We start from the raw sequence: 27,879 nt of genomic DNA, 5'->3' as shown, positions 1-27,879 counted from the left end.
GTATGCTTGCTCAGTCACAATATAAACATGCTAATAATTACAATACCCAAAGTAAAGCAGAGGCTCATGGTAATATCATTAGTTCTGCGGGCATTTAATCATGAACTGAAGTACTTGGCAAATGAAAATGTCGACCTGATGATGACACTGGATGAGAAGTCAGAGGATCGCCAAAGTTATTACAATTCATCCTGAGGGGAACAGGAATGTCAGAACCAGATTTCAAGTCAATCCTGCTAATATTTCATGTATTTAACTCATAATCCGGACTCGCCATCTAGAATCCAAGAATTCCTGCACCAAATTATGTTCAAATCCATCGTGTGAACCAAATTGGTAGGCCGACCCATGTTGTCAATCCTGGAGGAATGCTGCTAGCCTGGCTACTCATTTAAAATGCAAATAATGTAGTTTTTATAACACACCGAAGGTTGTACAAGCAAGACAATGGGCTTATTAAACTACCAAAATGATGGTCAGCAGAATCCTGAAAACAGTGAAGAAGGGCATGGTGTCAGCCAGCAGAACACTTCTCCAGATAGAACCTGGCTGTTAAAAGCTCTCCATCAGGGTTGTTGGCCCCCCTGACCACAGATCTGACAACACCTCAGAGACTACAAGGTTTAAATACACCCTGGCATGTTCCTGTCCAGTTCTGCACCCCCTGAAACACTCTCTTTCCACCTTCCTCGCACTAAAAGTCTAACATTTCACTTGTAGCATTTTGTCTGTAATCCTGATCCGGCGTTTGGCTCACATCGTGTTGTCCTGGCTGAGAACTCATGTCGAGCCAGGCCCAGTGGTGGGTTGTTTTTACACTTCATGATAACCGTAAAAATTATAAGGTCACAGTAAAAAAAAAAAAAGGCATGAAAGTATCTCTCCCCACAGATTAATAGGAAAACTGGTCATACATAAACTCAAATATTATGGGCTGAGGTGATTTAAATAGCTTACATGGAATAACACCATGTGTATGGTCACGTCTGATTGGTCCAACACCGAGATGTAATTATATGTCAGTCTATAAGGTCCAGTCACGTCACAATTCAAACCCTAAACTTTGTCAACTTCTGAACAAATCTCTATCCGTCTTTGCACTGGCAAACACATCTTGCATCAGCAGCAAGCTGACCAGTTGAAATGACTATTTAAAAGTTCATCTCTGAGCTCGGAGATGAAGTTAAGTAAGACAGTATATATGAATGGTAAATAAAAGTGGTGTCAAATTCATGAGCTCCTCAGTGGTGAGCAGTGATGGCAGGCTGATGAGTCTAACATGAGAGAAGGCTGCCATCTACAGGGAGACATAAGGCCCCCAGAACACTGTTTGAAGTCGGACAGTGGCAGGGTCCGCCACATAGAAACAAAGTGAAACAGTATAAAATGATATTGTCCTTTAAGGTCAGTTTATTTATTCAGTTTACTCAAAATGTCTTTTCATTGATTAGAATGCACCACACTTGGCTGACTAGTCTCCCTGGGAAAATAATCACTTCTTGTTGTTAACCTCATCTCCACAGCAGCAGCTTTAGTCCTTCATCAGTGTCTATACAGGATGTCTTCAGTCAGTGTGCTGCTGTGGGGTTACACCCGTTTCAATGGCGCTAACAGCAGAATATAAAATCACTGCAGTTCTGCACATAAGAAGATGCAGAAGAAAAAAAAAGACTTGCATGGGACTGATGACAGAAAAGAAAGAGGATGTTGTCCTTTTGGCTACAGTCTAATTGTTTGGATACAAAACACCTGAAGCATAATTGAAAAATGTAATACACATCACAACTTAACTCTGTTTCTGCTGGTCCACTATGACTAAAGTTCAGTTAGAAACTTAAAAAAAGAATAATAGATAATTAGATGTCTTTACACTGTTAAATAATGGTCACTGCCGAGTATCAGGTGCTTGTGCAACTCAGCATTTCTACTGAGGATGTGTGTGTCGGTGTGTGTCAGGTGAGGCTCCAAATGACGGTGAGCAAGGCCATGATGCCGTTAAGGACAGCGACGCCGTAGCCCAAGTGGAACCCGTGGCCGGATGCATCTCTAGAAGACAACAAGCACGCAGATTCCAGTTTTTACCATGCTGACATCATCGGCAAAAGTCTCCTAGTCAAGTCACAAGTTGCCGTAAAGGTAGATGTACAGGTGAGACGTGATGTGTTACCTGAAGTGGGCCAGGGTCAGTGTTGGGACCACCCTGCCAGGCTGGTTTGAGTTCAGGTAGGTGAGAGTCCATGAGAAGACACAGCTGACACATCCTACTATTACTGACAGCACCAGGATACTCGAGAAACCTGCACACGCACACACACACACACACACACACACACACACACACACACACACACACACACACAGTGTTAGTATTAGGGTACGAGTACATGCTGTTGTTACTAATGTAACAAACAGTTAAGTGATATATTGGCCATATCAAAAATACCTTTGTATGTATCAATTTATAGATTAAAGGAACATTCAGTCAGTATCTCCTCTGCCCCATGCAGACAGACAAATCGTGAACCATTTCTGGAGCTTCACAGTGTTGCAACATTCTAACAACTACAGTAATTGGGAGCTTGTTTCAAAACCTTAAAACAATTACTAAATGGTTCCATGCGCTCGTCTATTGTAACAAGAGTTTCTGGAAGATTTTAACTGCAGCCTTTTGAAGCCTTATGTCTTCCCTGTAGCTGCGAAGCTAAAAATATTAGCGTGCCCCCCATCAGAAGTGGATGTTGCATGGCAAGCGCATATATAGAATCTTTCCAAATCAATTTGGGATTTCAAGGCTATCAGAGACTTGGGGTACACTGGACAAGCTGTATGGAGCCATTTCATGTTAGTCCCCAGCCACTTCAGTTGTTTAGGAGAATGCTGCAACTCTGTTCTGCTGTGAAGCTCCCAAAAATGTTTGTGGACTATGAAACTTCCCCTGACTTACTGTCAGCCTGGGGGAGAGGAGATAATAACTGCATTTTTAATTTTTTGGTGAACTTTTCCTTTAAAGTCATTTTCTATGCACCTCTGTGTTTAACTCTGGCTCCAGCTTCTGGTCAAGTAGCTAACTGAATGGTTTTTTCTTTTTTAATGTTGCATTATTAACTGACATCTTAGAGACAAAACAATTAATCAATTAACTGAGGCAATAATGTGCAGATTAATTGATGATATAAACAGCTGTTTTTGCAGCCCTATACCTTTCACATTGAGGTTTTCTTTGTGCAACCGTTCTTTTGAAAAGTTGAAGCATGTGCTTACAGTCTCCTCTCAGTCTAAATCGGTATCTACCGCTGCACTTATAACATTCGTAATTGATATTGATACTGATATTTTGACATTTTCCTCACTTTCTTTAACACTGTGAGGCTGTTTGACATTTTCATTTAATTTCTCTGGGAATAATGTATGGATATTGATGAAAAAATGGTTTGTATTTAGATGCCTGGTATTTATTGGAGAGTACAAAATGTAACTGTTGGTCTTTAGTGGACGTATGTGTTCTACTGAGTGCCATTCTAGTAAATGAATGATGACTACATATTTCAGCTATCAGTATTTCAACTTTTTACAACCTGTGGGAGACAATGTGTTTATCCCATACATGTATTGGATTTGTGAGAAATGGGAGTAAAAACAAAAGTTTGGTGTGTGTATGCATTTTGATGAGTGTAAATAAAGTGGACATCAACGGTGACTCTTGGACAAAATGAGCGATGGACATTCACTCACCCAGCATCCTCTCTTCAGTCCCATCCTGTCCTCTCACTCTCTGCGCCCGCAGCTCTGAAACAGCCATCAACCAGTGTGAGTACTGACAACATGTACAGCAGTAACACTACAGCCTGCTCACTCAGGGATCAGGGAGGGAGGACTTTACAAGAAGCAGTGCTGACTCCCATCTGGCTCAATGGTCACTTCATTTATCAGACAGAGAATGAAATAACAGGCGTACATAGGCTAGTATCTTTATGTACAAGCACAATATTATTGTAGGGCTCTAATTTACTGTGAGTGTAAAGCAGTTCATGAGGTAATCTGTAAATATTCAGCATTGTTTACATCCAAAATATGACATATGGAGGTTCCCATCTTGAGTGCCAAGTCAAATGTCAGGTTGGCAGCAGAAGGTGGCAACATGTAAGGCTGACACACACACACACACACACTTGCTTTACCTTTGAGTATCGGGTAGACGAGGGCACAGAAACAGCCGACAGCGGCCACGGCCACCGCAGAGCCCAGCACCGACAGCACGACGGCGGGCCAATGTGAGGGACCTCTCCGGGTGGTGGTGGCCGGCCTCCCTCCGTCTCCCTCCCCCGACACGGCTGTCCTCCCGGGGCTGACTGGGTGATATTCGGTAGCCCCTCGGTCCATCTCCTCGGACGAATATGAGCGACCGTAACTTTGTCCTAAGCCGTCCCTGTCTGTCGCGCTCCTCGGCATCCTGCTGCACTTGGAATAGTACGTCGTTGACGTACCATGGGACAACCTGTGTGGTGTGTAAGTTACAGTAACACAGGGCTGAGTTCAGAGTGGTCCTACCAGGAACTGCTGCAGGCGGGACTCACTGCGCGTCGCACTTCCGCACACAAGATTGTCCCACAGGCAGTTCCGTCGGTGTAGTTTTATTTTTCTTCTTCTTTGTAGTTAAGCCAGTGTCAAACATTTACTACAGGACAAGGTCTGTAATATCACGAAATTCCCAGAGGGTTTCTTTAATTCTGCCAAGGGAAGCAGCGCTACAGCAGGATTTCTTTTAACAAGAGCATGGGCGTAAATCACAGGGGGGACAGGGGGGGACAGAACCCCCACATGATCCAGGTCTACCAGCTACCCTGCTGCCTAAAGGAACTGCACAGGAAATCATTCCTACCTGGTTCCCATCAGACTTTATAGCAATCACTCAAAAACACATACATAATGTATTGCACTTTAAATTATTAGGCTATCTCTGTATCTTATCTCTCTATATCTAGCTGTCTTATTCTCTTGCACCTTATGTTCCACTTAGCTCAGTATTTAATCTAATTTTATAACTGCTTAAGGATTTGTCTGTCTGTCTGTCTGTCTATCTATCTATCTATCTATCTATCTATCTATCTATCTATCTATCTATCTATCTATCTATCTATCTATCTACAATATGTGTGAGGATCTGAGTCTCTGTCAATTTTAGGTGGCAGAACTTCAGTGAGTAGTATAACATTGATAATCAGTCCCAGTCTTCATTTTCTCTACACTGAATTACAGGGTATTCTTCATGTTAATAAAGCTATGAGCTGATGTTTGCTAAGGAGCCACAGTCACATTAATTAGTGTTCTCATCTATTTGGATTTGAGTTAGAGTTTAGATAAACGGCATTCCCGCTGAGAGTCTTATTTCCATTGTATGTCCTCTACAGTCACAGACAATTTCAGGAAATGGTGACCCAATAGAAAACCAGTCACCGATTCAAGCCAGTTTTTCAACATGCACAATTTTTGAATGTGTTCGTGTTGAACTTGTTATCTCTGCCCCTTCAATGTGCATTTCTTTTCCTTCCTTTATATTCGTTGCTCTATCAAAATAACAACTTTACTCATTGGGTGCACTTGGAAAGCCCTACACTGGGCCCATGTTAGAGAGCAGATCTTTGTGATATCTAACTTAATTTTAAAGCTGAAAAAAGATTAACGTGTAAAATTAAGTAATCTACGGAAAAAAAGCACGATCTAATAACAGAATGAAAGCTTAGAGCTGGAGACAGATTCCTTCAGGTGACTTCACACTGCGTCTTCTGCAGCTGTAATTTCCCTCCAAGATCACGAGGGGGCGCACGTAACTTATGAAAGCTTTTATTTTGACAAGTGCGGTACAACATAAGGAGACCGCCACACCAACGAAGAAGAAAGAACATAAGGGAGATATATGTTACGTTTATTCTGAAAAATAGGAAACCGGAAGAGGTGTTGACGCAGATCTTAGCTGTCAACAACGCCGACCGAGTCTACAGCACCTACAGACGCCACACAGCCCAACGGGTGACCACAAAGGAACTATACGATTACGGTAAATTAAATATGATTGTGCGGTAACTTGGATGCTTTAGCATGAAACTCAGCTATTAAGGCAGGAGCACAGCGGTAGGGCGAGACTTTGGTGGACGTGTGCTCTTAGTCACAGCGGTATCAAGGGGCTAATTTGTTGTGGTCTATTACACTGCGGTGACATGGTCTGTTAAAGCGTAACGTCAGTCTTTCTTTTTAGGAAGAATTTCCTCACAGCATGAACCCGCTCGTTTAAAACGTTCGTGTGTTAACATGCATAAATATTGCTAAATGAACCATACTAGCTTGCTAAGGCAATTTGCTAATGTGTTTTAGCTCTGTCATATTTGTCTGTTAAGCTTGATAAGTTCGCCTGGTTTAGCTTTTCTAAAGCAACAGATGAGATACTTTAAGTTTCCTTTAGCTACCTAACTTTGTTGAAATAGGTAAAAGGAACGCGTTTACCTGACTGCTCACTTGTTGCTTTTATCAGCGGACACATCAGTGGCTAGATGTGTTAGCTCCAATGGAGCCTCCTGTGTGGAGAGCGATTTTCCAAACTCCACTTCAGTAACTACCAATTTAATGTCACCTGGCTTTCTTGTCTCTCGCATTTCTTTTAAACATAATTTATCAAATGACCCCTAATCAGAAAGTTACCGTCGACATGTCGGCATACATTAATGCTCTTACATACTTACTATCAGAGGTGACTTTATTGTACTGATGCACCTTTTTTCTGTGCCAGTTATCATTTTGTATCAAGTTGATAGCTTTATGTTCGACAGTGTGTCCAGTGAACAGTTGAAGATGGATTAAATTAGGCTCCATTTACCTATTTTCTGTTTTGTTTTCCTATCTGCTTTGTGATTTGCACTTCAGGGCCACTGTATTTTGTTGGGCATAAGATAAAAACAGTAGCCTGGTGTAGCATATAGTGGCCTGTGGAGCTTTCAGTCCGCTTCATATGTGTTGGACTTGAGGCTACATCTTCCATTGGAACTGTCAGAGTTACAATGAAACATAAATACTTAAATAAAAAACAAATATGTGCAGAATTATTTCTCAACAGGAAGGCAGTGGTGACCTAAAGGTCAACAAAGCAGGCTCGTGACTAGTCGGTGTTCTTAAGCGATGCCCTCGGCCATTCATTGGCCATCATTGCCCAAAAGGTCATGCAGGTCTATCTGCAGACTCGTAGCTGCAAGACAACCACTACTACATGATACTACCTCAGACTAGTTATGTTTAGGCCCCAAAACTGAATGTTGTATAGTGAAGTATAGTCTGAAGCTTGAAGTGCCTCCAACAGATCAAACTGAAATTATCAGATGGTAACTCCGGCCTAGCTCCAAAATGCTTTTTCATTGTCTTAAATTGCACAAAATAAAATTACTGTGCATCAACCTGGAAAACGTGAAAGGTCACTCAAAGTCCTTTTACCTCCGAACTGTTCTCGGCTGAAGTACTTTTTAGATTAGCTGCAGACTTCTGTTGTTATCTTGTCATATTGATCTGCACTTCACTGATTAAGACTTCCTGTTCCTCTGAACAGAAACTCTCAGTCTGGCTGTTTTTAGCTGTTAGCTCCATCAGCTCTGTGTCATAGTTTCACAGGTCTGGTCAAGTAGCCAGCTAGAGATAGTAACAAACACTGCAGAGAATGACATAGCTATGGTAACAGCATGAGGAGATATGCTCCGTTGTGGAAAGTGCTCTTTCAGGTGGTCATTTGCAAAGCGACAGTACAGTAAAAAAATCCCCTTTGTCATATAGAGGCCAAGGGTCGCTCTCTGTTTTTTTCCCAAACACATTTTTTATCATCCTGATTGGCCATTAGTCTGGAGCACTGGCTTAAATAGTGGAAAACTGTGTATTTTCTAACCTCTTTGGCCAAAAGCTGGCATTGCAGGGCTTTTTGTGTGAAATTTTAACATTTTTAACATCCAGTGGCAGTACAAGTTATTTCAGTACGCTAACTGTGCTATGCACAGATCCCCAATAGTGACACTCCCCACAGTTCCCCACTCCCCTCTGTTTCAGTCATCGAAATCAAAGCATTGTTTTCCATCTCCACCCTGGCCTACTGGCGTGTGTCTGGCTCGTGTACGAAGGGAAAAAAAACCACTTCAAACAGGACACAGCATAGCTTACCGGTAGCCTGCTGCTGCACCTTTACAACCTGTCACCATGGCCACTGCCAGAGTTGGACATGACAGAGAAGCAGAACTGTAAAAAAGTCCCTGAGTAACGTCAACAACAAATGTTATGTGTTGTTGAAAGAAAAGCTGCAGAGTCAACAGCTGCTTATAGGTTTTTGGTGACAGCCAATCGTATCATATTAATGAAGGGATGATCGCCAATTTTTTTTTTTACTATGACAATAATAATAATAATGCGTTTAAATCCTTAATAACAAACTGGTTTGCTGTCTCTTACCATGGATCTTATACTCCATTGTTGGGGTTAACCTTACGGATAGGATCTTGATTGTGATATTAAAGATACATTAATGTTACACAGAGTGACAGCAGAGGCTGTAAAATGTCCCGAGGCTCACCTTTGGCATTTGGATAAAACCCATTATATCCCCAAATACAAGATGCATTTTTCTTTGACACTAACCCCATATGTAGAGCACATGTATGTCTCAGTTTAATGTATGCAGGGTCTGTGTGGCTCTGGTCAATTTCCTTGGCAACTATTTTGATAATTGTCATTATAAATATGAAAATATTCTATGGTTCCAGCTTCACATTTCACATGATTTGAGAGAGTCAATGTGGGCTTTTCCCACCATTTGCAGAATTTTTACCAACCAGTTGAATGTTGACAAGAGAAATAAAAAGTTCCTGTCCAGGCAGTGTTACACCGTATCTTCCTGCATTCTTCACAGTCGACTTACTGCAAGTACTGCAGCATGTCCTGCAGCTGCAGGAGACTGGGTCAAAATGCTTGTACCTGTACCACAAGGAGAACACAGCCTAACATGTTCCATACTCCATCTGCATGGGAGGACCCCCTTGTATTTAAGGTCAGCTTGAACAGGAGGACTATTCTCACTGAAAGGTTGCTAAGATCCCCTTCCAACAGACTGAGACATTTGGAGTTAGAAGAAGCATATTATTGATGGCCACCTGAGAGGACCAAACGGAGGACCCTGTGGTTTAACACCTCACCCTGTGAGGCGTGGGTGCCATCAGGGGGATCAAGAGAGCCCCGTGAGTGATCTCAATCCTGAAGCACATCAAGTAAGTCCTTCAGCTCCAAGTGGACAGTCTGAAGCTCGGGGACACTGATGTGCTGTCTTCTTCATTAAGGACTTCACACCCTCTGGACTGACCCCTTCTGCTACCAATAATGATGCAAGGCTTCTGTTGTCACAATCTTCAGCCTTACTTGGTCTGAGCCAAGACGAACATCCCCACTGGCAGAGACCTCGAACCTCCTGTGTAAACAAACTGCTTTTTTGGATAAAATTCGATTTGCGCTCATGCATTGTAAACATTTGAGGAGCCAGGGGCAGACTGAATGGATGGATGGCATACCGATACACTTGACCGTGTTAGAAAAGCGAAGCCATGACATCATCCTCATCCTTACCCAAAACCAAGGCAACTGCTGAGCTGGGTGGGGGAGGTGGAGCCTGCAACATTGCTTTAAGCTGCTCTATTTCAGCTTGTGACAACTCCATCTCCTGGCTAGAGAGAGTTTGCCCCTTCGCCGTTTTCTGTTCTTGGCTATTGCGTTCATAATGTGGCCCGCCTCTGCACATCTCTGTTATTTGCGATAATGAGAGGTTCTACACTGTCTATTGAAGCAGCAACGCCACATTAAAACATGCGAGAGGACAGTGACATAATCAGTGATAACCACAGTACAGTTCCACTTCTCTTGCCTTTTCTTTTAACACTGCGGCAACAGGAACAGAGTAATTCTTGCGGCTTTTCTTAGACGTATAGTTTTCCTGCCATTATTTCCTGGGAACCACTTCCCAACCCCTAAGCTGCTTTCCTCTGCTGCTCTGCAGTGCTGTGATAGAGAGGAGGAATGAAGGGGGCAGGGTGCCTTTGCTGATGCATCCTTCTCTAAACTGTGTGTGTGTGTGTACGTGTGTGTGCAGGGCTATATTGCAACATGATCCTCAAACATGGGATGACAACATGATACCTGCAGATAGGTGTTGTACCTGGCTGGGCTGGGCAGGGCAGGGCAGAACAGGATGCTGCGCTGCTTCACTGTTATCTATCCTGGAGGAAGCAAGTGGACTGTTTTTACTGCCTGATTAATGACCCGACTGTTGTAAATGCTAAATTGGAGATACTGGAATGGTTAGATTGTGACTATACTAACTGAGAAAAAATCAGTTATTTTATTTTCATAGGCAGCACACAGTCCTGCATTCCAGTGGACTATTTGACAAGGTCAAACTAATCAACTGTAATATTAAGATTCAATTAATCATCTAGTAAATAAGAAATGCCCCAACTTTGTTGAAACAAAATACGCAAACTGAATGTGGGACATTCTGTTTTTTCTTTCCTGGCTTCTTGTTTTAGACAATAGTCAGAGACATTAATTAGGGATGCAGCTAAAAGTTGTTTGTTTGTTATGGTTTCTTTCATTTATTTGTTAATTGTGCTTCAGAATGTCATGAAATGGGGAAAGACTGTCCAAGCCAGTAGTGAAATGCCGAGGCTGCATCATTACATGTCTTGATTACAAATGATGAGTTTGAATCTGTGAATGTTGACATTTTTTGTAAATCATTAAATGAATCAGTCATTAGTCATCTGCTGGAGCACTGACATGGTGTCCAACAATAACAATCTAATGGGATTCTTCAGTTTAATTGTTGATGTAGCTAATGATACAGCACAGAGGCTGTCATTTACCTGGATTCATGTTAAGTGGATTGATAAAGGCCTATGATCTCATCCCCTTTGGATGCTGTGAGTGTTCCTGGTCGGGTGTGTACGGACTGCTGATGTTGCCTCCACCCACATATGACCACTTATCACATGATCCATGTTCTACACTATGGTCACATGATGACACCTCAGCCAGCTCCATTCATGGATGAAGATGCTGAAGATGAAATGTCACTGGAACTAGAGTGCTTATCTAGTCTTGTCAAGCATAGTTGCTTTAAATTGCCGCAGCACATGTGAAACAGTCACGTGTGCTGCTGGTTCTTACATGTGTCCGTTTTGGACATAAATCATGGAGCAAGCAAATCCAGTCACGTCCATAGATGACATCAGTGGCCACAGTCAGGCGGTGTGTCTTCGACCTTCTTCTGTGACCTATACTGGCTGACCTGCTGTGTGAGCACAAAGGGACTGTGTTCACCGGCTCAGCCAAGGAAAGAGGAACCGTTACCGTCCACATCAACCAAAATCCTACCCAGTGTCCTCCGTAACAGCTTCTTGCTGGCTGAAAAACAGTCTGACTGTGCACCAACAGCTGAGTTTCACTGTCTGTGTGTGTGTGCAGTCGGTCAGCTGCAACGGGCTGACTGTGTTTGTTGGTTAGTAGCGATATTTATTTAAAGCAACATGCTGTCAGCTAGTATAACATCACATACTAGAGAGAGAAGAGGGGCACTGTGTGTGTGTGTGTGTGTGCGTGTGACAGAGAGAGAGAAAGCTGTGTAAATAAGTGGGGGTTGGGAGATAAAAGAGGAAGCTTGAGTATAGAAATTGGGGAGAGAATGAATATGTGAGAAGAGGAAGCAGTCATTGAATTGAAGCAGTTCCACAGTCTGTGTTGGGGCTGCTGGAGGGAGTATTTTGAACGTGCGCTCGTCATCTTAGCAGCATCTTGCAGTTAATGGGACTCAGAGAATGTATTGAAAATGGCTATGAGTAACCTCAGGTAGTAAGAGAGTTCTGTTAAACATTAGGGTTATCACCAGGTGTTACCTTGAAGGTTCCCACCTAGATATCAACACGAAGCTGGTTAACAAGCACCTGCTGAACTGAACTGATACCTACATTTCTGTTTGATTCTACACTTGGACCCTGGACTAATCTAACTCCACTCTACTAACGCAGCAGATATTTCCAATACACTGGTCTTGTTCTTTGCAATGAAATGGAACATGTCACCCAGGGCAACAGCGCAGCGTACTGATATGTTTTTTTGGATGAGAATGGAGACATGTGGCACAGAGGAGTAAGACAGTCAAGATTCAGTGTTAAATCGCACTTGTCTTTGTCTTCTCTTTGTCTTACCGATTAGCATGCACAATATGGATTTTTTTCAGCCCAAACTGATAATCAATAATTATCTACTTCTAATGGCCAATCTGATTAGTCAAGAGCTTTGTAACCTGTCCTTTTATGCACACTTGATGGTAAGAAAGGCAGCTTACCAAACTGCTGACAGTGATCAGCACTGCATTAAATCCCTTTGTGTGCGTTACCTTTTAATAAGAAAAGCCGCCCACACTGGTGATGACATGTTCGTCTCTAACTAGCTGCAGCAGCTCGACTTCATGAGCATAACAACACCATGCTGCACTTGTTCTTCTTCCCCTTCTCATTCTTCAGCAGTGTTTATTAGTGGATCATAAATGGAGTTTAAAAGGTGCATACCATCACTTTCTGTATCGAAGTGTGTAGATGTCGTGCTGGCTTAGTCACTTAAAATTAGGCATTATCGGCCCCTTAGTATTGGTTTTAATTTCACCGTTGATGATAGATAGCTGATCATTTACTGGTCCGATATATATCATGCATCACTATTAACGACCACTCAAAGGGCTGTACAACATGAGCCTGCATTAACCTGCATGTACACACACATTTATCCAGTGATGGCAGAGACTACCATACAAGATGCAACACGCTCAACACTCACACACCTATGGAACAGCCATTGGGAGCAATTTGGGTTCCATATCCAGCCCAAGGACACGACATGTCGACTGCAGGGGTCTGGAATCAAAACACCAAACTTCTGATCAGTAGATGGCAACTGTCCCTCCTGACTGAGCCAAAGGCACAGCTGTTGATCCACACACTAGTTGCTATGGGATGAATCAATTTTGGTTTTGGATACTCAGTGGGATTTTCCATTGATAACATGTCCAACGAACGTTTTGAAGCCCCGAGATATTCAATTGACAACACTGTTTTAAAACAGAGAAAAGCAGAAAAACCTGACATTTGAGTAGCTTCAACCAATTTATTATAAAATCATACTTTATGCATGATCTGTCAATCCTTTCAGCAGTAGTTCAGATGTGTTCAATCCCATCTGACCTGATGTGTCTCTGACCCCCTGCAGGATTCTGGCCACTACTCTGTGGAAGTTGCAGCTTTGTGTGTGTGGCAGTGTGTGTATGCGTGTGTGTGTACCTGAGACATCACTGTGCAGTGTGTGTGAGTAGGTGTGTTTAGCAGCGTTCTGCAGTGTGTGTGTGATGTCTTCGGAGCTGCTGGTAGATTTGGGCGAAGACCCTGCGACCCAGTTAGGACAGCTGAAGCTGGCCACAATAGAGGACCAGCAGTGGCCTGCAGATGAGTCTACTCTCAGCAAGTCAGGTGAGAGGGATTCATCATATTCCATACTATATTGTAATTCAAGAGTATAGCCCTTAATAAATAAACATTGGGACGCATATGGGTGTGTTTCAGAGACGGACCTCTCCCAGCGCTTCGATGCTGGCTCTCCCCACCTGCCCTGGGACCATCCCTTCTATGACATCGCACGGCATCAGATCATTGAAGTGGCAGGTCAGTCCTCCAATCACAAACCTGTGTTTGAAAAAAAAATCAATAGTTAAAGTCCCCCTCCTTCCTGCAGTTGAATGCATGAGCTGCAGTACAGAGAATGATGGATGTGCACAGTTTTCACATTTCTTGCTGAAAGTATAATGTTTTCACTGCGCTCGTGGAAACTGCCATTTTAAGTGACGGGCCTGCGAGCGTGATTGATGATTTGTGACATCTCAAACAGGTTTGGACGCCCACCCTGGTCCAATATTCGCCATACACACTTGATATGGAAGCTTCAGCCTCAAGTGCACATTCACGGAGACATGTCATGTATAAGACATCTTGTGTCTTAAAAAAATAGCATTTTGGAAATTATAAGGTGGTGCCAAGAAGGACTAGGTGCCATTTTCAAGTTTTTAATGTGCTGATTTTTGGTTGCAAAATCCATGTTGGACACACATTAGAGAAATTTGATTTAGATTTTTAGATCTGTCGTATTCTTTCATTAGATCTGCTGAATTTGGACTTCTTGTCATGTTTTGTTAACTTTCTTAAACCAATATAGTCGTTTACGATAATTAGCATAATTTAGGAATGATTTTAAAAGTTTTCATCCTTAAATCATAACTTCTTACTTTTTCCCTCCAATAAGCAAGCAGCAGACACTGGATAATCCAGCCTGAAACTCGGTTGTCTTCTGCTGGTCTTTGTTATTGGTACAATAACTCCATAGTGTTAGATCTGATATACAGTGTCTTCTGTGACTAATTATCACAGAGTTTCAAAGCAAACCATATTAACTTTTTCCTGAACTTTTGCCATTTGATTGTTGATTGATATGAGGCTATCTACTTTCTGGCTACTGTGAGGGATAGGTGGACCAGTAGTATTATGTAGTGCTTATTTCCACAGGGACTTTTTAGAGTGTGACAATTCTGTGGAGTAGCTGGCTCAAGCCCTGAGGAATAAGTGGTCGGACTGTGTAATTCCGACATCACGTTATGCACTTGGACCCAAAAAAAGACTATTTCCCATAAGCTTACATTGTGGAAGGAATGGCTGTCAAGTGGTAGATCTTTTTTTTTAAACATCACAAACCCTGCAAAATTCAAGCCATTTAGCCTAATAAAATGTGGAAAGTCTAGAACAGCCGCAAGATTATATCATTTTATCTCTATTCAAGTAAGCCAGGCACTAAACCGGAAGTTTGCTGGCACCCTCAGTGGGCCGTGAAGGTGAGGTTATGCATATTTTACATACGTTCCCTCTCACCTGTGTTGCTATTTAAGAAGCACTACAGGTGAGAGGATGAATAGGTATTTTGATATGTGATACTGTGAAAGTAATTTAATAATGTGTGTGTCTGTAGGTGATGATAACTTTGGCAGGAAGGTGATAGTGTTCAATGCCTGCAGGATGCCTCCACATCACCAGCTGGACCATCACAAGCTGCTGATGTAAGTACTAATGATTTATGGCAAGGTGGGATTATTAAAACGGCAGTTTTTTCTTCGTTATGGAATAACACTCCCCTAATTGGTCATTCAAGTGTGGGGTATTTACATTTCTCCTTTTAAGTTTTCATTCAAGTGTTAAGCGGAGGTCTCTGGTGGGGAGTGAATTCTACTAATTGAATTTACACATTTTCTTTTACGCAGCAACAGGTTGGTATCCACCAAATGGAATATTCAGGATTTACATTTCAAATTCATCATTTAAGCCTGAATACTGGAAGCTCATGGGATGTTTGTTCTTGCATGCAGTATTTTGCTCTTCTAGACTGTATACCTATTGTGTGCTGTGTAAATGTTCCTGCTGATGTGCTGATGGTAAGAAGCCACAGAGTGGGGAATTCAGTGTTTTTAAATGCAGCTGCAATACACTGAAGATTTTTTTGCTGGAGTGTCCTAATCCAGTTTTTAACTGTTCAAGCAGTTTGTAGCAAAATAAAGGGGTGAAAATGTTTGATTTACCAGCCACAAGCACTTCATTGCATCATTGCAGGAGCAAAAGTAAAGCAGAAGTAAAAAACGTTTAAAGATATCAGATGGGTTCACTGAAACATCTGTCTGATGAATATGTCTCATCTCTGTCGAACCCCCTCCATGTGCACCTTTGTGTTGACTTCGACATAGAATTGTTAAGATCGCTCCCCTGTTTTTCTGTATAAACATTTTTGCATTCATTAGCTGCCTGACTACTGAGAGTGACCGGACATTTCAGTGGGCAAACGGAGGCCATATGCATTAAAGGATATTGCGGTCGCACAGTCTACATTTTTGCCTGTTGGCTAACAAGAACACATCCGTATGACCAAGTATGAAGCAGAGTATGTTTCTCAGAAGTCTGAAAGGGAACTGTTCTTAAGCCTCTCATGACCTCTGAGAAGTGAAGAACAGTGTTACTTCAGGTTTTCCTTTCTCTGTAAATGTGGTTTATTGGTTAATCTGGACCAGAATATTGAGTGCAGTGGATATACACACTTTAAATCTATTTAAATGACAATGGATATTTTTTTTTTGCAGGTATCTGAAAGGAACACTGGATCAGTATGTTGAAAGTGACTACACACTGATCTATTTCCATCATGGCCTGACGAGTGAAAACAAACCATCTCTGAGTTGGCTACGAGATGCGTACAGGGAGTTTGACAGAAAGTAAGCTTAATAACATCACTGCGCATGTGCACAGCATTACTGATACAACCGCCTTAGTCTGGCCTTAATTCAAAGCACGCACAACACAATACACAAATTTGCAGCAGTAATGCTCAAAACATAACAAAATCTAACTTAATCATCACACTTCTTCAGCCAGTAGATGTGTTTATATTGGCATAAAATTGATGTTAAGAATGTGGATTTTTTTCTTTTAAATACTCAATCCGATAAATCCATTTGCGGAATACTCCTCATGATTGTACTGATTAACTGCTTCTGGCTGCAGATCTATGATGTCGTGTGTTCACTTCTCGCCTCTCCTCAGTATCCAGACAGCAACACGATCATCTGGCGAAGCATCTCTCATCTGTTGAGCTGCTGCTGCTGTGATTGGCTCAGCTGTTTCAGAGTGATCACATTAGTCACGCGAGAGTTTATATTTTAATCACCACGCCCTTCAATCTACCAAAATAGCCGGTGGACGCCTACACAGTCAGTGTGTGCAAGACCTACCATTTGCTCTTGTTGCACTTGTGAGATTAAAACAGGAATGACTAGTTGAGGATTTACGGGAAGGAGTAGAACATTTTTTTTTCTATGTGTAAGGAAAACTCTAACGGCACAAATACAGTAAAGAGAAAAACTAAATGTTTTTAGAAATAAACAAAACAAGCACTTTCAGTTGATTTATTGGTGCATCAATCTGAGTGTCACAGTGATGTTAAATAAGTGATCATTTTTATTTAGGTTAACAAGGCAGCCCAAGTTTGGGGAATGAGTAAAAATGAAAACACTGCAGACTCCTGTAAAAAGGGCACCCTCTAGTGGTAAAAACGTGAATAACACCACAAAACCACATGCACTGCTCCAAAGATGTTATGCTTATCATCTGTACAATACATTTAGCATGTTTCTGATTGCCATGTGTATGTGATTTCAGGTATAAGAAGAACATCAAGGCTCTGTATATCGTCCATCCCACCATGTTCATCAAGACTCTGCTGATCCTCTTCAAACCAATTATCAGGTTCTCTTTTATGTCAACTTACCAAACTGACGGATATAAGGGCTATCCAACACCTGCTTTTGCTATGATGTTATGATTGAATAATTAAACAATTCAATCATCATTTTTTTTTCAGTTTAAGCCATTATCGTTTCATACTTGAAATGCATGTTCAGATGGGACAAAATTCCTGGGTAAAGCATTTCAGTTTCAGTGTGGCCCCACCATTTCACCGAAATGAATCTTTCATCCTGTTTCAAATCATTCAAAAGACCAAATTTGGTGAAAATGACTCCTGGTGAAAGTGGCCCAGATGTTTTAGCTGGTCGTAGGTTGGTTTGTGAACAATAATGAAATTTGTTAGGATTGGTATTGCGAACATCACAACATCCAAGCTGTTGTGCATGATGACTAATGTGTAGTTAAATGATATGAGGATTGATGTTGAACAAACCTACACAGAACCTGCAGTCAGCCAGATACTAAGTCTTGTTTAAAGTATTAACACCAGTGTGCATAGGATCGATACAAAAGAAAGTGGTTGCATCTAATTTTAGATCACATCCTGCACCCTGTTATTAGCGCTGTGCTCTCTGCTGCTCTGCTGCTGTGTGCATGCACGCAGCAACCACTTAGTTACTCCATTTTATAAAAAGTATCACATTGATAGTGTGTAATTCTGGCCCTGGTAGTGCCGGTTATCTTTTTAACATAAGGCGGTTGGCTATTGTTAATTGCTGCATGTGAAATAAATGATGTTATGCTGGATATTTGGATCGTCCCTGATAAAACCATCTTTTGTCTGGTAGTCAGTCACACTGACATAGGCACTGACATGCAGTACTGTGGGGCAGGGCAATACATGAATAATATATTGTTCTAATATGAGACTGGGTATTGTCTTACTAGCTCTAATACTTGTCTTTCCTTACTTTGTTATTAGATCCACATGGCTGATGATTATTTATCACAAATCTCATTGTGTTAATATTTTGTCTGAGTACCAGTAGTCATCCCAACAATATTGTTTTGCAATATCTATATTGATATTTGTAGTAAAAAAGGATGTGGTATTTGATTTTGTTGCAATGTCCTCGCATTTATGTAGTACACCTGAGTAGATTTAAAACTATCAAGATGTAGTTTTTTTAATCTGAAGACCATATTGCCCAGCCCTACTGTACAGCATTACAGCAGCTTGCATAGTTTAGCATCATTTGGCTGGTGGCTGGCACAGATTTTGTGGCCTGATAAGTGAAATCACTAAGACAAGGCTCTAGTAACATCAAGCTGTAGAAAACTACGACAAGTCTCACAAATGCATTCAAGGTCCACTAAGACGACAGCGAACTGTCTTAAATTCATTTGAGGATCAGATAGACAAATACTTTGATACAGTTACGAGTGATTATTTTAAAGCTCTCTGCATCATTTCTGCTGTCCCTTTACTTTCTAACCAGTTGTATTTTATCTTCAGTGTTATGATAACAGAGTTAAAAGAGAATATTCAACCCTCAAGAATGTGAATGCAGCAGATCCTGAAATAAGTATAATCAGGGCTATCATTTGAAGCTGATCTTCTTTCTCTCTCTCTCTCTCTCTTTGTAGTTTTAAGTTTGGCAGGAAGATCAACTATGTGAGCTACCTGAGTGAGTTGGAGGATGTGGTGAAGTGTGAGCAGCTGATAATTCCTGCCCGTGTCAAAGAGTGAGAGCTACTGATGGAAATTATACACAATAGACATTTTCATTTGATTCCCTTTTGTTCACCTTGTGTGCGTTTGGTCAAACATTTGGGCCCGTCACATTCACCGCTGCTCCAATCTCACCTTGTTTCCGTGTCAGGTACGACAACAAGTTGAGAGCGTCTCTGAAACCAACCGCCCAGCCTCCCATGTCTCCTCCTCGCAGCCCTCCCCTGCCCAACCAGATGTTTGGTGTGCCACTTGCATTGTAAGTCACTAAATCTCTGCTGGTCTGTCTGAGGTGCGCTTTAGCAGACTGCACTGCCTTCAGTGCATATAGAAACATTTGATCTAATTGTTAAGGGCGTGAAGGCTAGATGGTAAAACCCCAGTCAGCTTCTAACGATATCGGCTGTTTTGTGTGTCAGGCTCAGACAGAGGAGTCCAGATGGTGACTGTGTTCCTGTGGTGATGAGAGACACCATTACCTTCCTCACAGAGCAAGGTACTGTTTTCTTGTGCTGGTGGAAACACAAACATAATGCACTAATCGACTTTGACTTCAGTTCACGGAATAAATCATTCTCTCATTCAGAACGGCCTTCCTCTGTGTTTTGTGTGTGTTTTGTGTGTCAGGTTTGGAGATTGAGGGGATTTTCAGACGGTCTGCCAACGTGACTCTGGTGAAGGAGGTCCAGCTCAAATATAACTCAGGTAAATGGCACATTGTTATTAGTGAGTGTGCTGGTAGAACTCTGGTAGAACATACTGGTCTCCAGTGCTGCTCCCAATCTTATCTGGCCTGGAATATAGTTGTCTACCAGAGATGTAGTTAACCACTCGATAAGACCAGTGTTAGACCCACAGCTCTGAAACAGCAACAGGCAGACAACTGTGATGTGATAAAACTATTTGTATTTAGCATTGCGTCAAATTGTCCTAAAGCCACCAATACAAGCCACCTAAATACACATTTTTCATCAAGGTCCTGTTTTTTTTCTACAGGAAGGATTTGAAAGATATCTTACCACACAGTGGTTGTGATGTTTTAAGGGAAAAAAAATAAAATAAGAATTCTGATTTTATTCTGTGTGTTTTTTCAGGTGCCACAGTGGATTTCAGAGAGACTGAAGACGTCCACTTGGCTGCTGTGATTCTGAAGACATTCCTGAGGGAACTACCTGAGCCTCTGCTGACCTACCAGCTCTACAACGACATCGTCAACTTCGCCTGTATGTTTGAACAATCAAAACCATTCTTTTTTTTTTCGATATTAGAACTACTGGAGACTTTCTTTCTGTATAGAATTATATGGAAACTACGCCAGTTTGAGGAACAAAAAGAGAAGGAAGGGTCAATCGGTCATAACTCCAACATTTTAATCCTCCGCTTAGTGTCAGTGAAATAACTCTTAAATGAAAGAAAACCCTTCAGAAAATAGTTTTTTAAAATTGCAAGTAACGTGACCCTTAAAACAGAAATTCAGAAATTTAAGAAAAACTTTCCACCTCAACTTAATCATCAGAAAATGATATAATGTAATTACGAATGAAGCAATTGCTGGCGTACTCTGGGCTGTAATACCATCAGCCTGGTTCCCTGCTGTGGTTGATCTCCCTAATGCCTCGTCACCATATCAAAAACTGTAGATTGCCTTACACAGGGTTAGTTGATTTAGTTGGGGTATTACCACAGTTAAGGACGTGAAGAAAGGACAGAGGAATAACATGTGTGAGTGAGAGAAAGGTGAAACTCTTTTTTTCATATTCACTAGATGGAATTCTGTAGTTCTTGAGTGAAGTGTATGATCTCCACTTGAGTCACAGCTGTCTTCAATGTGAGTTTGTCAGTTTCCACAGCTGAAAAATCGACTACACATTATTATTCTGGTGCTGCTACAGTTACATTGTCTAGAAATTAAGCAGATCTCCTAGCCACAATGAATAAAGAGTGTTTTTATGACAACTACTGTGGACCCCCTGCCTGTAACATTATTATAGACCATATACTTTTTTTTTTCTTTATTGGATTCAGATGTGTTGGTGCTGTAAAGGAAAAACTGCGCATACTCTCACCACAGAGCTCGTCCTCCCACTGCGCCAACAAACCTCTTACACACACATTACACACATAGGAAAAGAAACTCAGGAATTTGCATGGTGTATCACTTGAATACATTTAAAAATGTCAGTGTTTATCCCTGGTCCGCTGCGCTTTCTATGCAGATTTACTGCAACAACCTGATTCCTCCCAGTGGGTCTCTTGTGCACTTGTGAATGTACTGAATGACTACATGTCCTGTGCTCCTAAAGGAACACTAATTCACAGTGGTGTTTGTGCTTGGTGACTTTCAGCTGTATCCAGTGACAGCCAGGCAACAATTATGAAGACACTGGTAGAGTCACTGCCAGAGGAAAACTACGCATCACTGCGATACCTCATCACATTCCTGGCCCAGGTACAGCTGACACACTAATTACCTTCCGGAAACTTCACATCAGTCCGTCTGTAACCGACGGTAACCTGTGCCCTGTGTCTGTGTGTGTCCATGTGTGTGTTTAGGTATCAGCCAACAGTGAAGTGAATAAGATGACCAACAGTAACCTGGCTGTGGTCTTTGGTCCTAACCTGCTCTGGGGTCGGGACAATGCCATGTCACTCAGCGCCATTGGGCCAATCAACAACTTCACCAGAACCCTGCTGGATCAGCAGCATCTGGTCTTCACCTAAATTCCAGCCTGCAGTCTCTCTTCCACTCAGAAACACCTCTGACACCCCGCCTGCCCCCCCCACAGCATTTAGTCTTGAGATCAGCCCCGCTCCCGACCAATCAGGAGCTTCCTCGGGGTACTTCTTCAACAACAGCACTTAGACAAGCCTTTGTCACCTTTGTATGCTTTTTCCGTTAAAACACCATATAAGATCCTATAAAGATCCTGTGGACCAATTACATTTCATTTGTCCTCCGCCAGTCTTTGCATTGCGATTGGCCAGTTAACAGTGTCTTGTTGTCAATTGGTACTGCTAGCTTCTGGCCGCATTTCCATTTCCATCTCCATCTGACTCATAGCTTAAATGTATGTTGACGGAAATGATACGCGTGTTTTTATTACAGCTGAGTACAACCCATACAGAGTACAAATTAAACAGCCAGTGAGTAGTTAAAGCGGAAATAGACAACTTTCCAAAAAATCTTTACCAGTGGCAGGGTGAGCAGCATAGTGAAAGCTGGGTTTATGTAAAGAAAAGTTGTCTGTTGCTGGTTTAACTTACCACCCATTCACACTGGTTCCCAAGCAACATATTCATTGATCACGTTGGTCCCTGTGTGAATACAGAGTTAGTCTCACACAATCGCTGGCCTCAATACAAGCAAAATGCTGTGGCTCTTCCACAATCCCTTTACACCTAACAAACCCTTCAGATGTTCCATTCCTAACTGCTGGTGTTAATACTTGTATTTTAGTGTGTCCCAGGCCCAACCTGAGCACAGTCTGGTTATCATCTGTCATCTCTATAGGGAGATTAATAGCAGTTGGACTTAGACGTCCCCAGTCTTTCTCTGTATATCTGTCCTGTGCCGTCGTCAGTCAGTCTCTGTGCTGTTTTCTATTTAGTGCCAAAAGACAAAAAAAACCTGGCCTCCAGCTTTCACAACAAGACAGAAAGAGACAGAGAGGAAGAAAGAGAGGGGAGATAATGCATATTGAAAAATAACCACAGATAATGAAGCGGCGCACTCACCAAACGTCCCCTCTGTAATTATGAACCCAAACTAAAGAGAGGACGTATGAAGAGAATGGAGGCGTGATCTCCATGAAAGTCTCAGGTTAACTCGCGAACGGTGAACTTGGTACCACATGTTGACAATCTATGAAATGCTGTGATTAAAGTAAACAGTAGAATAGCAGGTAATGAAGTGTTAGAGCCCAGACACAGCTGTGCATGTGGATTGAACGAGTGCTGGATCTGGACCTGGTGTAGGTGTCAGACTGACTAACAGCTCTGTAATATACTGTGCTATATCCTGATAGATTATGTATGATTCTTTATAGCTCTCTCCTTACTCTAATGGACATTTAATATTGTATAAATGATATTATCTCGGGACTTCCAGACGTTTTCCCTGTCACAGCATTATTATTGACTAAAGTCTTTGTCATTATAGAAACTGTGATTTTGTCATGTCTCATGGTAGCAGATCTGAGTAGCTGGGTTTTTTTTTTTTTTTTAATGGTACGGGATAAACAACTGATACAACTCCATATGGTGAAGTCTAATATTAGTAAAGCTGTTCACCGGAAGTACCCAGGGCCTTCATTTAATTATCTTGGCATTCCGCTTTTGCCAATCAGGCAGCCAGAGCATCCAATGGGCTTTATGGCAACAGGAACTCAGAGGACAGAGAGGGATTCTCATTGTTTCGGGACATAGTCTTTTAAAAGTAACCTAAACAGCCTGTTTTTGTTAATATTTCTACGTTGGCACGGTTAGAATATTGATCAGAAATGATTTTTATTGAGGTTTAATCGATCATGAAGGTTGGTTTGTCTTGTCTTTAAGGGGAGATTCCTGTTGAAGAGCGAGAGGTAGAGGGTTGGGGTCCTGTTCTAGCCTTGGAGCTAGCCTTAGCTTTTCTTTCTGATGGCGTATGTTCCTCTGATACATCTACTGAATTTATTTTTTATACTTTTTTGCATAGTTTTTACACGCCCTTATCAAAACCAGCCTGAACTGCTTGTTTACATGGTGTAAACTGCAAATACGACTGCTGGCCCCTGTGTGTTCTCCCTCCACCACTGGGCAGCTCCTACGCATAAAAGCAACAAGTGTCTTTATTTATTTAGATTCCTCCCTCACATAGCAGAGAATATCCCTTAAACAAGTTACAAGTATGGATACTGTTGTGACATTAGTTATATTTATATCTTTTGTTGACTTATACCACTAATGGAGTTTGTCCAAGTTGTATTTTTTCTGATTTTTCTGTCCTGTCTTTAGGGTCTTTAAATGATAATCCACAACAGGCTGTGCATTTTCTAGCAAAAAAAAATACAGATTAGATTAGAATCAGGTCTTTAAATCTGCCACAGTTAGATTGATGGAGACAAGTCTGACTCTGACCCTGCACATCAAAAAATATACGTGCTATTCAGCTCTGACTCATGTAGCCTTTTAGCCCTCCTCCCTACACCCAAAGAATAAACATTATGTTATGAAATAGTGCCAGCCAATCAGCTCGTCATTTTCCTGCCAACAGATACATATTCTATCAGTCAGACAGCAGCCAATCATGTTGCCTAAAGAGGAGAGAAAGGTGCTTGTTATTGTGTTGATTTTTCTGGCTAAGCTCCAATCTTGGATCACTCCCCTTTTTATTAAAAAAAAAAAAAAAAAAAGGGGTTTGTCTGGTCAAGGGTCAAAGGCCAGAAAGGTTCTGAACCCCTTACGCTGACAGGAGTGATACTCAGGATAGCTTTCTGGGCAGCAAGTAGTCCAGGGTTAGTAGAAGGTTTTGTGTCACTGTTGGTAAATCTCCATGTAGACCCACTGTAGCTACACTATCACTAACACACACTAATAGCATCCTGAACTCGGGTTAAAATTTTGGCAAAAAAAAAAAAAGGATATGTAAATAGAATCAGCGTATTTTTCAACATGTCAAACTGTGCTTTTCATGATTTGTTCTATCGTTTTCTTTTCTTGTATTGTTCTCTGTTAATTCCCAGGCCAAATAGTATTTCTGCTGTTGTCATTATCTGTACTCTGTGGTTTATCTTCAAGCTTTATGTTGGTCAATAAGTTCCCAAAGCCTTAATTGAAATAACTTTTTCATTTATTTATTTTTTTGTCTCCAAATTCAGCTCACCTTAAGCATTCTGTTCAGTGTAAAATAAGAATGATTATTTTGTGTTAAGCAGCTCAGCGTACTTTGGACTGATACTTGTTACCAGGTATTGTATGTATTTGTTTGGTGAAGACATCTAGCCAAAATACGCTATTGAATCAGTCTTTTTTTTTCTCCTTTCCTTTTTGTCAATGGCCAAATAAATATCAGTAGGTAAATATAGAGTAATGTTGCTATGATCCTTAATATGATGTGACTGAAAAGCACCAAAAGATCAGAGATTGAGCTCGACTGAAGCTGAAAGCAAAAAAAAAAAAAAAAAAAAAGAAATCTCAAATGTTTACCTGTTGTAACTCTGAATCATGTCAATGCCATGGTGATTGACATGCTATTGGTATATATATGGGTGTGTGTATGTGTGTAAATGCTAACTTGGCTGGACCCAGTACATTTAAAGAGACAGAATATGTCTAAATGTTGGGATTTAAATATCGAGTTGAAAAAATTTAAAACTAGGGCTAATGTCATTTGAGATGTGTGTGTGTGTGTGTGTGTGTGTGTGTGCGAGGTTACGTGTGTCTGCATGTGTGTGTGCGTGTGTATAATTGTTGTCAGGTGAAAACATAGTGATTCCAATTTTAGTGAATTTTAATATTTGATGTAAAAACAAAGTTGTACAACCATTATATCAAAACACATTCAAAATCTCATTGAAAAAACATCAGAAATAACCTGAATCCAAGCCAGTTCTTCTTTCTGTCTTGGAGATGCAATTTTTTTCATTTGACAGCAGCAATTTGTATGCCTGTATATGTGTGTGTGTGTGTGTGTGTTTGTGTGTGTGAGTTTGTGCATGCTCGTGCCTTATGTGTTTTCTCCAAGTGATCATGTGATTAGCCATCAAAGTGCCAGTGTGCCCGTCTGCCATAGATTAAAAAAAAACAATGCGAGGTGCGTTCAACAAAGCTTTGACGGCGTGGTGACAGACAGACATTGTGTTGAACAGAAAACACAATGGGGGACGATGGAGCTCCTGTCCAAACTCGACTTGTTGAACACAGCTCAGCTGTCATGGATGATCACAGTTTTGAGAAATGTTACCTCATAAATATGAAATCCATCATTACAAAAGCTTCGTTAAAGTATGAGTTCTGTATTTAATCTTTATTTGTCTGTGATTGAGTAAAATCACAAAGATTAAAAACTGAGTTTGACATTAAATACAAGATTTAAATGAGGATTAAAGTCAGATTTATTTTTGATTAAATCCTTGATTATCAAAATGTTTTATATCTGTCTGTAGTCTCAGGATTCTCGGATTGAACTGAGAAGCTTTTCAAATTCGGCATGTCCACATAATCTTCTTTTACTACATTATCATTTCTGGAGCCCCTGAGAAATCTGTCACTTTAATAATGACCAAATGATTTCTAATTCGCAGATATAGTCAATCATACCATCCCTGTCGCTTTGACTGGGATCGGCTGTTGTTTCAGGAATATGAAAGTGTTGCACAACCAAATTCTCTCTCCGCTACAAAATCTGACTCAGTGTCCGCTGTGTTTAATGTATCTGCATTTTCAACCAAGTACAGTTTAATTTCTATAACAATGTTTTTCCTCAACTCTGCTGATCATTTACAGCCCCGTCTAATCTATGGATCTTAGTACTGTAACTGTTATAGTCATAGTGACAGTGAAACAACATTTCTCTGTGGGAGAAATGATTTGGTTTCCATGCTGATTTGTTGATACTTAGTGATCTTATTTTCTTAACTCTTTTTCTTTTTCATCTTTTGATTATAATATGTTGTGGAACTTGGTCTTATATATGTATGATGTAATGGTAATATACTGTAATATCAATGTGTGCAACCAATAAACAAATAGTGAATGAAAGCTTGGGTTTACTTACTGTCAACATGATAAAGCCATGCTTATGGCTTCAGAATCTTGCTAACGCTTCCTGACTCAGCTGTGTGAGAAGCATCAGATCTTTGGATTAATGTTCAGACTTATCTCTTTACTCCAAAGCAACTGTGCAGAAATATTCCAGATTGTTGGGTAATATTTACTAAGTAGTCTGCTGTACTGTAGTGCACCTGTTACATTCACAGCCTTGGTGGGAGCAGCTGACTCAGCAGGCTGCTGCAGCGATCTGCTGCGTGCCCGTTTGACACGGCAGCGCTGATGTGTGCTGAGACGACAACTCAGAGCTCATTAGCTGTTTCTAACAAACGATAACACGCTTAATCAGCCATTAACAGTGCAATTGTTTATTGTGCAGTTGCTATTTATAATGCTTTTATTACAACAGACTGCCAGTGACTCCCAAAACAACATGACTTTTGCTGCATACCAGCAACTATGGGATTGTATGGTTGCAATTTGGTTAAGGTTTAGATACTAAAACTACGCGGTTAAGTATAAGGAAACATCATCGTTTGTCTTATGATAACCAATAACTTTGCAATTTTACTTCAAACGTGTCTATCAACCTCAGTTACCTAATGCACTGGACGCAACTTTACATTTAGTGAGTTAAAACGTCTCAGGTGAATTTTGGTTTCACACTGGACACAAACGGTCTCCCAGGTGAAAGTTCTGTGTTCGTTTGACCAAGCATCCATCCCTGACCTCCTTGCTGAGTGCACTTTGCCACTCTCTATACTACTTCAACTGACTTCCTCTTTTGCATAGTAATTACTACAGCCACTAGAGGTTGCCATCTAACAAGAAACAAATATTGGTCATAATAAGCTGTTTTCACAGTTGGTCTTTGTGGTCTTTTTTGATGAGGAAAGGCTGGATGTATATCCTTACATATAACCCTTACAATCGCTTGATAAGTGGTTAACAGAGAATTTAATTTACCAACAACTATTAACCATTTACCATTTATCAATTATGGTTAGTATGAAGTGT

At 41.1% G+C, this 27,879-nt stretch overlaps 2 protein-coding genes across 2 annotated transcripts; one reads left to right on the top strand and one right to left on the bottom strand.

The window, feature by feature from the left end:
- Positions 1–78: 78 nt before the first annotated feature.
- On the bottom strand, positions 79–4,707 carry arl6ip6 (ADP-ribosylation factor-like 6 interacting protein 6). Its single transcript, XM_030409933.1, has 4 exons — positions 4,179–4,707; positions 3,733–3,786; positions 2,168–2,297; positions 79–2,046 (listed from the first exon to the last, which is right to left on the bottom strand). The coding sequence occupies exons 1-4, from the start codon at positions 4,447–4,449 to the stop codon at positions 1,953–1,955; spliced, it is 549 nt and encodes a 182-aa protein (XP_030265793.1). The 5' UTR covers positions 4,450–4,707; the 3' UTR covers positions 79–1,952.
- A 1,171-nt stretch (positions 4,708–5,878) lies between these two features.
- LOC115576985 (rho GTPase-activating protein 1-like) lies at positions 5,879–26,853 on the top strand. Its single transcript, XM_030409724.1, has 13 exons — positions 5,879–6,055; positions 13,327–13,583; positions 13,677–13,775; positions 15,127–15,214; positions 16,283–16,414; positions 17,358–17,444; positions 19,032–19,130; positions 19,268–19,375; positions 19,536–19,612; positions 19,744–19,821; positions 20,211–20,339; positions 21,462–21,565; positions 21,670–26,853. Exons 2-13 carry the CDS (start codon positions 13,463–13,465, stop codon positions 21,835–21,837), a joined length of 1,290 nt encoding a protein of 429 aa, XP_030265584.1. The 5' UTR covers positions 5,879–6,055; positions 13,327–13,462; the 3' UTR covers positions 21,838–26,853.
- The last annotated feature ends 1,026 nt before the right edge of the window (positions 26,854–27,879 follow it).

The sequence above is a fragment of the Sparus aurata genome, chromosome 24 (genome assembly GCF_900880675.1).
Source record: "Sparus aurata chromosome 24, fSpaAur1.1, whole genome shotgun sequence".
In the NCBI taxonomy this organism is placed as follows: Eukaryota; Metazoa; Chordata; class Actinopteri; order Spariformes; family Sparidae; genus Sparus; species Sparus aurata.
Note: the sequence above shows the minus strand (reverse complement) of the source record. Positions and strands in the feature narration are given on the sequence as shown.